We start from the raw sequence: 14,733 nt of genomic DNA on the forward strand, positions 1-14,733 counted from the left end.
CCCCCCCCCCCCCCCCCCCCCCCCCCCCCATGTTTTTTAAAAAGATGACCGGTAAGGGGATCTTAACCCTTGGCTTGGTGTTGTCAGCACCATGCTCTCCCAAGTGAGCTAACCAGCCGTCCCTATATAGGGATCCAAACCCGTGGCGTTGGTGTTATCAACACCACACTCTCCCGAGTGAGCCACGGGCTGGCCCTTACACTCCCCTTTATGTGTCCTGTAATCCAGCCAAAGTCAACCACTGTCACTTCCTTAATTGCACCCCATTCCTCCTATCTGTTTCCTTGTTCTTGCTCTTCTCTCCACCTGTGTGCCTTTCCCTCCACTGACACAGACCAAAATCCTCCCCATTCTTCTAGCCCCAACTCAAATGCCAACTTCTCTTTGAAGTTCTTTTTGATCTTTCACTTACACTTACTTAGCATTTTATTTATATCATAACAATGATTTATTTATGTATGTTTCCTCTTTTTCTACCATTTATTCTTTTTCCTACATATCTTCCACACTGGAGCTTATCTTTGAATCTCCCCTAATAGGTCTCCTAGTAGCTCATAGGTGTTCAATAAACTTTTATTAAATGAATGCTTTTCTTCCTAGCATCAAAGTTTTTATGAATAATTATTTTCTTTTCTACAGTCACAAATCAAGAGTTAAAGGTTATCTGAGATTAAAAATGACTTACTTACCTAAAACCAATGGCTCAGAAGAAGATAATGCAGAACAGGCTGAGGAATTAGAGGTGAGATTTAATACTCATATTTGGTTAAACTTAAAAGAAAATATCTAATATTTTATTTTACTATACTCTAAAAAAAATAACTTTATTCAATAAAGTTAATGTGTGCAATAAAGATTCTTTCCTGGACATTTATTTCACCCAAGCATTTATTTTCTTTCTTCTCTAAGGATATTTCTATAAAATGAATGGGGGAATGAGAGACACATACATCAAGTGACCTAATAAAAAGCCATATTTATTTGGGGCAAGTCGAATTTAATAATTTTCTTGATGACAGAATAAGAGGAAAGCCAAAGTCAGGTATTTGGTTAGAGCTACGTGCATCTGGGATGAGTGAAAAAGAGGCAGAGAGTATGTATTTGGAATAGAATTGGATGGGGATTTGGAGACTGGAATCCCAGTTGCAAGCGCTGCTACTAGCCAGCCACATACCTGTGTGAGTAGCTGAAGTTCTGAACCTCAGGCTCTTCATTTGCACAGTGACAGGGTTGTGCCAGATGACCTCTAGGATTTCTTCTAGCAGAAATTTTTATTCTTTGAGAAGGGGACAAAAAGCACCTGTTCCTTGAGGTTACCCTTGAAGGCATATTTTCATCAAAAGGTAGCATCATATATTCAGCATTTACTGAAAGCACACAGTGTACTGCACCAAATTGCTCTGGAGTGTGTGTGTGTGTGTGTGTGTGTGTGTGTGTGTGTGTGTGTGTGTGTGTGTGTCTCTCTCTTCCTCAACAGTCTTGCCTGTGTGCCTGAGGGTCTGCTTAGGTCTAGATAAGAACTGTGAAGCTGAGCGAGCTCCCCAAGGGCTGAGCTGTACCTCACATACACACATGCCTTGAGAAAGAAAGCTCTAGGACAGGCAGTGAATTTGCAACAAAACTTTATGGGAATTCTAAAAATGCATTAATGCGGGCCGGCCCTGTGGCTCACTCAGGAGAGTGCGGTGCTGATAACACCAAGGCCAAGGGTTCGGATCCCACATAGGGATGGCTGGTTAGCTCACTGGGTGAGCATGATGCTGACAACACCAAGTCAAGGGTTAAGATCCCCTTACCGGTCATCTTTTAAAGAAAAAAAAATGCATTAATGATATTTTGCTTTGCAGGGGAATCTATAATAATAGAAGGAAAGAACTTTTTTCCTCAAATCATGAAGTATAGATAGTTCTTGGTTTGGTGATAAAGAACTTGTTATTCTCTCTTAAGTCTATATTAACTTATTTGATTACCTTTTTTCACTTATTTTTCTGATTTTTTTATATAATAATAATTTTTCAACTTTTAAGGATATTTATTAGGTAGAATTTTTTCTACCTGGCATTTTGGTATACAGGCTATCTTGCATAATAGAATTCTGTTTGAAATGAAGGATGTCTGCTATAAAGAAAGAAAATTCTTTATTTAGTAATTTTAAAAAAATTTAACAGCATTTCATTATTTAGTAACCTGCTCCAAGTTTTGCCCACACACACGTATCATAGGTACCTTATTCACAGTTAAGTTTCTGTGGGAAGAACTGCTTCGCTTCATTTTGTGGTCTCACATCTGAGTGTTTGAATTCCATCAGAATGCACCTTATAATTTCAGGAGATGTAAGTGTGTAGGAGTTTGTTTATGAAAGGCCCTAGGAATTCAAACACGTGGATCTGGCTTATTTATCTTCTGTGTAGCTAATGACCAGAGAAGTCTTGCCTGGTACTTTGACACAAGTTTGTGACTGAATGTATAAAATTCTACTATTTGAAGAAAACAATTATAATTTTGAAAAGAGGCTCACTCTTAAGCCGTTGGTTTTCCTTAGTAAAGTGTGGCTGTAACAAATACTTATGTAACATTTGATTTTTGTACCCTTTGCAGCTTTAGGGTCAGTTGTATGTATTTTTCAAAACTAATATATAAAACCTTTGTTGTGGCTCTGAAAGTTTTCTTTCTAACCTTCTTTGACTCCATTAAATTGAGGGCAATAGCATATTAGCTTTGAGATTAGAAATTAAGTAAAGTTCATTGATACTTAGAAAATTATTTTATGAAGAACAGTAGCTGATACATGTTTAATGGCGAGGTATTCTATCTAAAAAATGAAAATTCAGTCTTTCATTACTTCCTCAAACATGAAACAGGGTTTTTAAAAGGCCCTTAATGAAATTAGTTTTTTCTTTTTCTTCTCAAACTTACTTTTATAATTCAAACATAGTAAGCAGATCTTAAAGAGAGAAATCTTTAAGAAGCTTTTAAAGAAATATTGTTTTGGTACCATTTTCCTAGCTCTCAATATCTTTGCAATTCTCTTTACAGCAGTAGTGAGAACCCATTTAATAATAAAATTCATTAAACTTACAGAAAAGTAATCAATGACCATATTCAACAACAAAAAACCCATTTTTTTTTCGAGAGAGTGAAATATAAAAATTCATTTCACATGCTTTTGAAATTGAGACCAGAGAAATAAAATCTGACTTAGTATATACTAGACTAATATTTAGGTATGCTAGATCCTATATTACGATCATTTAAAAGAAAGGAAAGGAGAGAAAGAAGAAAGATTAACATAGGTGGACAGACAAAGTAAGAGGACAGAGGGAAAGAGAATAGAATTTGGGCAATAAAAAGGAAGAAACAAAATTAAAGAGACGTCAGTTTCCATGGAAGAGGTAAAAAGAAAAAAAGTAAAGAAGAGAAAGGGAGTCTGTTTTACTTCCCATTTCCCCCAATTTTTTTTTTTTACTTCCCCACCCCTTGCCTTCTGTTCTGCCTAGTCTATAACCTCCCACCAGAACTAACAGAATAGATCGACCTTGCTGCAGAAACTCCAGTCTTTTTCTCCCTGCTGCCAAAAACGTTTCTTTACTTCCCACCTCTTCTTCCACATCCCTCATTTTTCAGGTACAGCCTTTCAACACAGAAAACTCTCTTCCATCTTCTAAGGCACCAGCTGACTGGCACACAACAGTCATCCACTGCTGAACCTCCAGCCTAGAACTCAAACTCTGTGCATACTAAAGAGATTATTCTTTATTATCATAGTGCAAAAATGTTTCCCAGTTTGTCTTTCCTTTTTTTTTACTTTGAGTTAGTAGTTTTTGCCATGTACAAATTTGGGGGTTTTGTAGTCAAATTTATCAATTTTCTCTTTTATGCCTTCTGGGTTTGGCATCATACTTTACAGCTTCCCACTCTTAGAATGTATTTTTTAAACAAGGTTTGTTCAAACACTGTTTGGTTTTACCATTTAACATTTAAATATTGGGCCGGCCCGGTGGCGCACTGCTACAGTGCACCGCTTGAGAGCGCGGCGGCGCTCCCGCCGAGGGTTCGGATCCCACATACAGACCGGCCGCTCACTGGCTGAGCGAGGTGCGGGCACGACACCGAGGGTTGCGATCCCATTGCCGGTCCCGGTCCGGTACGGGCGCGACACTGAGGGTTGCAATCCGTTGCCGGTCACGAAAAAAGACAAAAAGGAAAAAAAAAAAACATTTAAATATTAATCTATAACGTAACCTTGTATACGGTATGAGGTAGGGATCAAAATTAATTTTTTTTCAAATGGGCACCCATTTTCTAAGTAACCTGCCTATTTTCCCACAGATTTGAAATAACTTTATCATATACTAAGTTTCTATAAATTTTTGTCTCTTTCTGGGCTTTATAATCCATTTTACTGACCTGTCTACATATGCACCAATGCTACACAGCTTTAATTATTGTAATTTATAATATGTTTTAGCTGGTGGGGTTAATCTTTACTCTTTGCTCTTCTTTTTTAGAATTGTGCTGTTTATTCTTCCTTGTTTGTGTTTCTATTTGAATTTGAGAATTGGCTTTTCTCATTTTAAAAAATCCAAAATGTGGTTTTATTGGAATCTTGGCAAATTTATAGATTAACTTGGGGAGAATTGGCACATTTGTGAGATTGAGTCTTCCTAGCCAAGAGCATATTATGTCTTTCCATTTATTCAGATCTTCTTTTGTGTACCTTTAGGAGCATCTTAAAGTTTTCTTACTCGTTTATTCCAGTTTCTAATACTTTCCTAACCATATCAGTATTTAGTAGAACCTTTTACCTACTTCCTTTTCTGTTATGAGGTTTCTCATACAAAAGCATGTCATTAATTCTTGCTACCCTTTTCAATTAATTCCTTACTTTAGCTACCCTAGCTAAGGCTTTATGTGTATTTTGCCTCTTGCTAGTCCCAGAGAAACCAAACTTCCAGAGCATTTTTTTTTAAAAATATTTCTTTCTTTGGCTATTTTATGAGTTGACCAAACTGCGTTGCCTTCGTTTAGAGGAGATAGAGAAAAATCAGACAGGAGGATCATAATGACTTTTCAGTCACTAGAGGTTTCACTGTCACAATTATTTCTAAATCATGTGTCCTCTATCATGCCTCCATGTATTTGACCTTTATCTAATGATTTTTTTTCATGTCTCAATTAGTTATTGATTTCCACCCTAAGCAAGGTTCTTCCTCTGTGGGAAATACAATGACCAATAAGACACATCCCTGCTCTCATTCAGTTGCTATCAATTTAAAGAATAGCCTAAGGTTACACTAGTTTAAACTATGCTTCTCAATTTCTGTGTTTTCCAACTTTACATTGTTGTTTATTTAAAAGTTTTTTGTCTTGTTTTTAATTAGATTTTTTTTAATTTTATTTTTAATTGTTGAGTAATAATTGTGTATATTTATGTGGTACAATGTGATGTTTTGATATATGTTTACAGTGTGATATAATTAAATTAGGCTAATTAACAAATCCATCACCTCACATACATATGTTATTGTGTTAAAAACATTTAAAATAGACTTTTTAAAAACTTTTTGGAAAAAATTTAAAACAATTTCAAACGACATTTAAATGGTTATAATTTTGCAAAATCTTCATTATCTTAAAATATTCATATTATAGTCTTAAAAGTTGATGATGTGCTAATTCTTTCTATGCGTAATTTCTGGAACTGGATATAATAAATTTCTTTAAATTTTCTTTAATGTATTATTTACAAAAAATAGTTTTAAAAAAATCCATAGTTTAAAAAAATCAATTGTAAACTTAGTTGTTACCATTCTGTTTTTCAGCCTGGCTGGGTTGTTTTGGACCAACCAGATGCTGCTTGCCACTTGCAGCAGCAACAAGAACCTTCTCCTCTTCCTCCAGGATGGGAAGAGAGGCAGGATATCCTTGGAAGGACCTATTATGTAAACCATGAATCTAGAAGAACACAGTGGAAAAGACCAACCCCTCAGTATGTACTGATGGCTTTCACATTGGTAATCTGGATACGTTTTGACTATTAATTTTCATTCTGAAGTCATGTCTCAGATGGATTCATAATAGTGTAGGGATTCATAAACCGAAAGAATACCAGGATCTTTATGGCCCAGGGCTTACTTTTTTTAAATGATTTTATAATGTCCAAAGTTATTTGAATCACAAATGCCACTCTTTTAATGGCTTCTTAATTTTAATAAATTGTTAATTATTATGTAGCCACAAATAGTACATTTTTCTCTTTAGACTGATTTAGAAAATCTTGGAGATTTTTTGTAGTTTGTTATTAAAATATAATAAAATGTTAATTTCTTCATTGCCTTATTTTTAAAATATTAGTTCTTTCTAAAATATAAAGGATTCAGTAGTAAGGGTCTTACGTTAGACACCCATTTGCCAGTCTGATTGACATACATGTAATTTCCAGTGTTGACCTTTGACATATTCTGACTTACATCTCTTCACTGACATTTTTCTTTTATTATCATCAGACTTGTACATACGTTACAAATTCTCCCACTATTCATATTTATTATCAAATCTCATTTGATTTCTCCTTCCTTATAGCCTTGTGAAGTGTTTCTTTAGTTTTCTACTCTTTGACACATACTTTTAATTTTTTTTATTTGTTCATTAACCTTCCTTTTGGCTTTGATATTTTGTATCTGATATATCCCAAGCATTTTCAGAGAAATTTTCTATTTTCAAATCCTTCCAAAGCAAATCAGCGACTGAAGTTCTTCATAGCACAGAGGCATCAGTCTCCACAGAATGACATACAGATTGCAAAACCGAAGACACTATAAAATTCTGCAAAATTGACCTATTGCATACTTCAGTGTTATGGCAAGCCTCTCTTGAGCAGAATGACATTTCTTTCACTATGGCCGATGTCATTTCAGCTAGCCAAAATCAAGTATTTCTTGGGGAAGAAACTATAGTTTAATTAGAAAGGAAGAATAAGTTCTGGTGGTCTATTGCACAGTAGGGTGGCTATAGTTAAGAATAAGATATTGTATATCTCAAAATAGCTAGAAGAAAGGATTTTGAATGTTCTCACCACAAATGGTAAATGTTTGAGGTGATGGATATTCTAATTACTCTGATTTGATCATTACACAATGTATACAAATATCAAATTGTACCCCATAAATATGTACGATTATTATATGTCAGTTGAAACTAAAATTTTTTTAAAAATGAATAATCCCCGTAGAACTATTTGTCAAAATTATGTTTTCTGCAGCTGCAGTATAGTAAGAATTAGTCTTCTGACTATCCTGGGCTTATATGGCATTAAATAAATTAATAATAATTTTGTTTACTAAATATTTGAACAAAAATTCTGATCTGATAGTCTGGTTATGTTAAATACAGATAACTAGACTATAACTAATATATGACTGGGATAAGGTTGTTCAGTCTGATTTATTACACCTTTCCTTAATTCAGATAAGCCTTTACTATTATCCTTTTCCAGACCAGACCCATGACTGTATATGATAAAAAACAGATGTCATTTAATCCATAAATCTATTAAGCTTTTAATTATAGAGTCTTCACATTATCTTTCATTCTGCCCTCTGCATTCATGATGGCAAACTCTACTCCTCCCTTAAGACCAATTATAGAAAATGCTACTAAGTCATGAACATGTGTATGTAACTCTACAGCTACTTTAGATTTTACACTCGTAATAACATGGCAAAATAATAATATAATAAAATTAATTGTGAAACTCTCTGATATTCCTTCATTCAACAAATATTTTTAAGTGCCCATATATGTCAAACATCCTCAGCACGATGATCAACTAAAATATCAAAGTCAAACATGTTACACATTTTCACAAGAACTTTAACTCCACGAAGTACTCTGAAGGTACCACTGTGCCCACAATTTAATCTACACATGTTGAAATAGCTTTTGGTCAAACACAATAAATTCTGATCAAATATAGGCATTTAAAAAAATGATTACAGAATCTTTAACTATGATTTTAATTATCTTAAGACGTGGATGATGGCTTTTTATACTTTTACTATAGGGACAACCTAACAGATGCTGAGAATGGTAACATTCAACTGCAAGCACAGCGTGCATTTACCACCAGGCGACAAATATCTGAGGAAGCAGAAAGTGTTGACATCCGAGACCCTTCTGAGGTACAAATAGTTTTCTTGTTCTTGTTGATAGATACAGGTTATAGCAATAGATTAAAGTATGTGTGGCTCGAGCTTATGCTGTTCATTTTAGAGCTGGGAAATTATAAGAGAAGATGAAGCCACCACATATAGCAATCAGGCCTTCCCATCACCTCCGCCATCAAGTAACTTGGATGTTCAGACTCATCTTGCAGAAGAATTGAATGCCAGATTCACAATTTATGGAAATTCAGCCACCAGCCAGCCAGTATCCAGCTCAGTAAGATTTCTTAGATTTTGTTTTGGCTTCAGGATTTTATATTATTATATTCGATAACTGACTTTTATATGATATTTTATCTTAAATGGCATTTAATAATGTGTTAGTGACCTTGGCACTTTATGGCATAGTCATTTTTCAATTATCCCCTCAAATAGTATAGAGCTGATAATCCAAATGGTCACTGGAGTCAAAATGTTCATTATGTCAATGGCTTCCAGCCAAAAGCCCCCAGCAACACACCTGTAATTGAACAAGTTGGGTTTATTATTTGTTTCACCAAGGGGGAGAACACACACCCTCGGTGTCTCAGTAAGAGGGTGTTAGAAAAGACTTAACAGGATTTGGGCTCATGTTAGGTGATTTTGAGGGGGGTTTAAGGAAGCAGGACTTAGCCCTGCACTGAATGCTGTTAGGAAGCGGGGGTAATTCTGTAATTGGGTATCTCAAATCTTATCCATAGTGAGACAAAAGCTGTGACTAGCAAAGAATCAGCAGTCACTCACACGTGCCAAGATAGGGAGATATTTGGTATTTTTGTGGCTTGGACAATGTTCACATTTTGTCTGTGTTCAGACATGATTACAGAGTGGTCTTGATTTTGTCTTGGTCGTACCTATGAGTGCCAGGCCAACTCCTGAGTGTCAGGGGCAACTTTTCGTTTTCTAAATTACAATGTGGTTTTAACATTATATCACAGACGTCACCAACACACATGTGTGAATAAGAGCTGATGTACTTTGACTAAAAAAGGAGATAGATGATATTCTTACTCTACCAACTACTATAAAAATTGCTGTCTGTGGGGTCTGGAAGCAAGTATTCCAGCATACACTGCCATGATGAGATCTTCATGACCAGCTGTATCATCTTTCCATGTAAGACGAAGATTATTCTCTCAGGATACTATAGTCATTTTCAGTGGGGGTTTCCCTATCTTTCATTCAATTAATAAATATTTATTGAGGGCCAAACATATGCAAGGCACTATGTGCTAGTTACCAGGGATACATTAGTAAATAAAACAGACAAAATCCCACTGCTCTCTTGGGACTTATTTTCCAGTGCAGGGGTTCCGCTGTGGGCCAAATCTGCAGCTGCCTGTTATCACAAATAAAGTGTCATTGGAATATGGCCACACCCATTTGTTTAAGTTGTCTGTGGCTGCTTTCACACTACATCAGCAGAGATGAGTAGTTTCTAACAGCCACCATATGGTCCACACAAGTATTTACTGTCTGGACCTTAACAGGAAAACTTTGCTAACTTCTGTTCTAGCACCTTCTTCAATAAGCTTCAGTGCAGATATTTGTATGTTGTAGTGGATTGAATTATGTCCCCGCAAACTCCCTGAAACTTGAATTGTGCCCCGCAAGTTTTATGCATTAAAAACTTAGCCGCCACTGTGACTGTTAAGACAGTGGGAAATCCTATTATGGTAATTGAAAGGTAGAGCCTTGAAGAGGTGATTGGATTGTAGGACCATGCAGTAGTTGGATTAAAAATGGTGGTCAGGGGTGTGGTTCTGAGGGCTTTAATGTGAGATCTCTGGGTCTCTGTCACCACCATCAGATAGACCTTGGGCTTCCCAGCCTCAGTAACTGTAAGCAACAAATTTTATTTTCTTTATAAATCACCCAGTTCTGTATATTTAGTTATAAGCAACAAAAACAGACTAATACATGTGTAAATACCGATATGAATACACAAGAGTAGATCTGCCTGCCTGTCTCCTTTCGTTCCTCTCTTTCAGCTATCTTTTCTGTCTTCCATTCATTGCATCTTTTGTCAGGGAAGTGAGAAATGTTAGTCAAAGACTTAAAGAATAACCTATATTGATTTGTTGTTGGTAAATCACATAGAAACCCATACCCTTTCCTCCTGGTATTTTTTTTTAATTATAAAAGTAACACTTGGCATCCATACAATGTAATACTATGCAGCCATTGAAAAGAATGAGGTGGCTTTGAGTGAACATGCCATATGGAACAACCCGTAAGATATATTCATCAATGAAAAACATCAAGGTACAGAACAATGGGTTTGAAGACTGGTAACATTGCTTGCCTCTGGAGAGAGGAACAGTGTGAACAGGACATACGTGTATCCTTTGCACCTTTTGGATTTTATATACCATGTTTGAGTGTTACCTATTCAAAAAAATAATTGATTTTTTTTTTGTCCTTTTTGAGACCGGCCGCACGGCGCTCAGCCAGTGAGCGCACAGGCGGTCATCCCTATATAGGATCCGAACCTGCAGCAGGAGCGCTGCTGCGCTCCCAGCGCCACACTCTCCCGAGTACGCCACGGGCTCAGCCCTAATTGATTATTTTTAAAGCATTGTATGGTTATGGTTAAAAATTGAGACAGTATTGAGGAGTATAAGATAAAAATTAAATCTTCCATCTTACCTCTAACATCTGCTCTCTCAGTCACTCAGTACTATCCTAAACATTTTCTATATATTCATAAACGTGTATGCATGCACATATATTGGCATATAATTTTTTAACCTGAGATCATCTTATGCATACTTTTTGGTAACTTGCTTTTTTCACTTGCTATGTCTTAGGCATTGAACTATTTCAGTAAATATAGATGTACTCCTTTTAAAAGCAACAAAAAAAATCATCAAACTCTGGCATATTCATTGTACAAGTAATTTTTAAGGTATTTTACCAGTCTCCTGTTGTGATGGGCTTTAGATTGTGTACAGTATTTTTTTATTATAAACAATACTACAGTGGATATTCTGATTTAAACTGTATTTAAATTTTGATGTCATGAAACAAAACTAAGATATTTCAGATAGTATCAGCAGCAGGACACAAGTGATTTAGAATGCCCACCAGGTAGGCTGTGAGGTGGGAAGTACTTGAAGAGGTCAGGAAGAGGCAGGACATGGTGTCCATGAAGAACTGTGTCTGATGCTGTGAGTCCATCATAGTGACTGTCGGCTGTTGAAGGGCTTCAGCTCGAGAATGACAGGACTAGATCTGCACTATAGAACACTGTCTGCAGCATCCGGTGTGGAGCATGAACTTAAGGAAATAAGACTTAAAAGCAGGGAAACGTATTAGGATGTTGCTGCTGTAATAATCAAGGTGACAAATGATGAAAAGTTGAAATTGAAAAAAAAAACAACAAAACGAACTAAAGTGGAGTGGGAAATGTATTTGAGAGCTAGTAAAGAAATAGACTGAATAGGATCTGGGTGCTGCCCACGGAAATGAGGTATACCCGAGAAGGAGCAGGTGTTGCATCCAGTGTTGGACACATTGAGGGAGTATCTGTTAAACATCCAAGAGAAGGATCCAGAGGCTGCCGAGCACTGGGGGAGAAGTGGGAGCTGGAAGCGGGAAGGCGGCAGCACGCAGTGTTGAGTGGCTTCTGGGCCTTCACCTACGGTCTCACGGTCACATCCTAGCCGGCTTTCTTTCTTCTGCCCCGTCATACTTACTCTCACTCCTCATCTGCCATTCAAAGACAAATTAAAGATCTAAAATAGTATCATCCTGTTCTGCTTTGTTTTGTTTACAAGAATCATTCCAACAGAAGAAGCAGCTTACAAGCCTATACTTTTGAGGAACAGCCTACACTTCCTGTGGTGAGTTTTATTCTTTTCCCTCAATCATCAATAAAAATATAAAACTCAGCAACTTTGGTTTTTGGAACCTGAGTGTGAACGTTTGACTGGTTAGCAGGGAATTAAGACAGCATAGAATCTAGAATCTGGGGGATGATGTTCAAGGGAGGGGATGTGGGTAGGACCTTCAAAGACGAAATATGGAGAAGACTCTCTCCGATATTAAAAAAGCAAAATCTCTGAGTGCTGGTGACTGTGGATGGTACCTGGGCTTGTCAGTTGAAGCCCTGTGCTGGCAGGAGGTGGTCTGCTGCGTGCAGCATACAGTTTGGGGTGTGGCATCCAGCGGTGTGTGCTCATGGCACCCAGCAGCCATTTCTGCTCTGTGCACGAAGCCTCCAGTCCAGGTTTGGTCACTCAGTCAGGTGTGCACTAGTGTCAGCAGACTCAGTGGCCAGGTTGGAGATTATCGGTCCCCAGTCTTTCTCTTCTGTTCAGTCTCATGTCCACTGAGGCCTTCAGCTTTCTCTTCAGTGGTATTCGCAGCCCAGCCTTGACTGCAGCTTGGACCTTAAGAGCTTCATGCCTGGATTATCGACTCCCTTTGGATCTCCCAGCCTCCATCCTCTTCCTGACACAGCTCTCATTACTCTGAATTTGTCTCTCCCTTACGTGATGCACATTTGTTTTCTAAACCAAATTAAAACTCCCAGGCCCCCAGTCTCTTCAGCCTACACTTCTCCTTATCCACCCACAGAAACCTCCTGCTCCCTTCATTCCTCTCTGTGCTTTTTCTTCTAAACAGGCTGTTCCCATCTCCCAATTCTCTTCTTCTTCCAAGTCTTTGTGCATTCTATTTCACACTCAGAATCTCAGAATGGCCTCCTCATTTTTTTTCACCAACCATTTGTAATGTGTGGGGGGGGGGTGTGATTAATTAATTAATTAATTAATTTACACCTAAGATGTTGCAGAAATGTTGGGGTGGAGGGGGAAAGAAGCGGGGGATAGGGAGAGGATGAGAAAGGGGGAAGGGGTGCATGATCAAGGCCCGTGGCATCCCCCTTGTTCCAGTAGAGGAGCCCAAGGGGCTTCTGGCCATGGCTCGGTCAAGGCTGAGCTGGATGCAGATGTTGGGGGGCATGGCTGAGGACCTCTGCCCCCACAACCCCACCCTGGCTCGGAAGTCCGGGGCACTTCCAGCGGCAGTTTGGTGGTCATCACTGGGCTAGATGCAGACATCAGGGGGCATGGCTGAGGCCCTCAGCACCCCTCACCCCAGCTCAGGAGCCTTGGGCACTTCTGGCAGCAGCCTGGCGGCTATCACTGGTCTGGATGCAGATGTTGGGGGTGGGCATGGCTCAAGCCCTCTGTCACCCCTACCCCAGCTCAGGAGCCTGGGGGGCTTCTGGCAGGGGCTTGGTCATCGCTGGGCTGGCTGCAGACATGGGGGGTGGTTGTGGGGCTGAGACCCTCAGCCCTCTCCCCACTCCAGCTTGGGAGCCCAGAGGGCATCTGGTCCTTGTAGATTTTACAGGTATTCTTCAGTGGTGTTAGACCTTTACTGGTTAATATAAAAATATTTTCTCTGCTATGTGGGTTTTTTGTTTTTTCTTTCAGTTCTGTGTTGGATTATTAGCTACCCCCACCACTCAAACTCTGCACTAGAACTAATTTGTTGTCCTTTGCTTCTAAAATGGAGTAACTTCCTGTGGGGACCAGCACTTGAGCTCTGTGGTTGAGCTAAATTACTGCTTTGCTGCTGATTCACGGGAAAAGGCTTTTTGTGCAGCCCAGGTTTTAATTGTTGACCTTGTAAGCACTTCCAGGTCTCATGAGGACTGGGACACCTGGGTTGTGTGGAAACTCTGGTCTAGGCCTGAGTCTTTTCAGCAAACTGCAGTTCTATTTTCCTAACCAGTCTGTACTGAGTGGTCCTGTGCTGATTGGAGGGCCAATCAGCTGTCCATGCTGTGCCCCAATGTTCTCCCAGTGGGCCTGTCTCCCCCACTGCCCACACTCTAAACAGTTCTCATAGGACTGGCCCTGTTTCGGTCCCTTGTGATGACTCACTGGCCTCTGAGCGGCTCCTTTTTTCAGTTGTCTGTGGCCCCTCACTCGTATGTGGGTCCAAAGGAACCCTGTTAGTGGTCTAGCTAGCCTGGGGGCCACCAAGGTCCTCTTCTCCCCTGCAGCCTCCAAGCAACTTCATACAAAGGGCACAGCTGCAGTTTTTGCCAGCTCTTGCTCCATGTGCTCACTAGGGCCAGCCTTGAAGTGGCTGGGGCACGAAATGCTCAGAGTGGTCCTTTCTCTTTTCGCAGCTTCTCCTGCCTTTATGAACTCTGAAGGTCTATCCTCCTCTTCCCCTGAGCTCTAGTGGCCCCAGCTTGGCAGTTTTTACTTTTTAATAGTTGTAAATTGGTTGATTGTGGGAAAGAGTGATGCTGGGGACCATCTATTCTGCCATCTTGACCAGAAGTCCTGTTTGTAATTTTGAATTGCAGTCTATATTCGATTTTGAAAAGTAGGGTATGTTTTTGCTTTTATGGAATTCCAGCATAGGAGTGTAGAGCCTCCAAAATCCTCAGCCCAAGAGTAGTTCATCTGTCTAAAAAGATGCCTATCACCAAGAGCAGGACACCTTAGAGATCCACAGTATTCCTCTCACTGCACCTGGTAGTGTCCTCCATACAATGAAAGTGTCA

The 14,733-nt window shown here is 38.9% G+C and overlaps 1 protein-coding gene across 5 annotated transcripts in view; it reads left to right on the forward strand.

The window, feature by feature from the left end:
- NEDD4 (neural precursor cell expressed, developmentally down-regulated 4, E3 ubiquitin protein ligase) overlaps window positions 1-14,733 on the forward strand; it is a 100,169-nt gene that overhangs the window by 64,341 nt on the left and 21,095 nt on the right. For 3 of the 5 annotated variants that reach the window (XM_008584180.1, XM_008584176.1, XM_008584177.1), the window contains 5 exons: window positions 640-742; window positions 5,823-5,989; window positions 8,063-8,180; window positions 8,272-8,439; window positions 11,981-12,046. In XM_008584180.1, coding sequence (XP_008582402.1) covers window positions 640-742; window positions 5,823-5,989; window positions 8,063-8,180; window positions 8,272-8,439; window positions 11,981-12,046 — 622 coding nt within the window. The remainder of the gene's footprint in view (window positions 1-639; window positions 743-5,822; window positions 5,990-8,062; window positions 8,181-8,271; window positions 8,440-11,980; window positions 12,047-14,733) is intronic. The other 2 variants (XM_008584178.1, XM_008584179.1) reach the window with 2 other exon arrangements.

The sequence above is a fragment of the Galeopterus variegatus genome, unplaced genomic scaffold, assembly GCF_000696425.1.
Source record: "Galeopterus variegatus unplaced genomic scaffold, G_variegatus-3.0.2 Scaffold3167, whole genome shotgun sequence".
Lineage (NCBI taxonomy): Eukaryota > Metazoa > Chordata > Mammalia > Dermoptera > Cynocephalidae > Galeopterus > Galeopterus variegatus.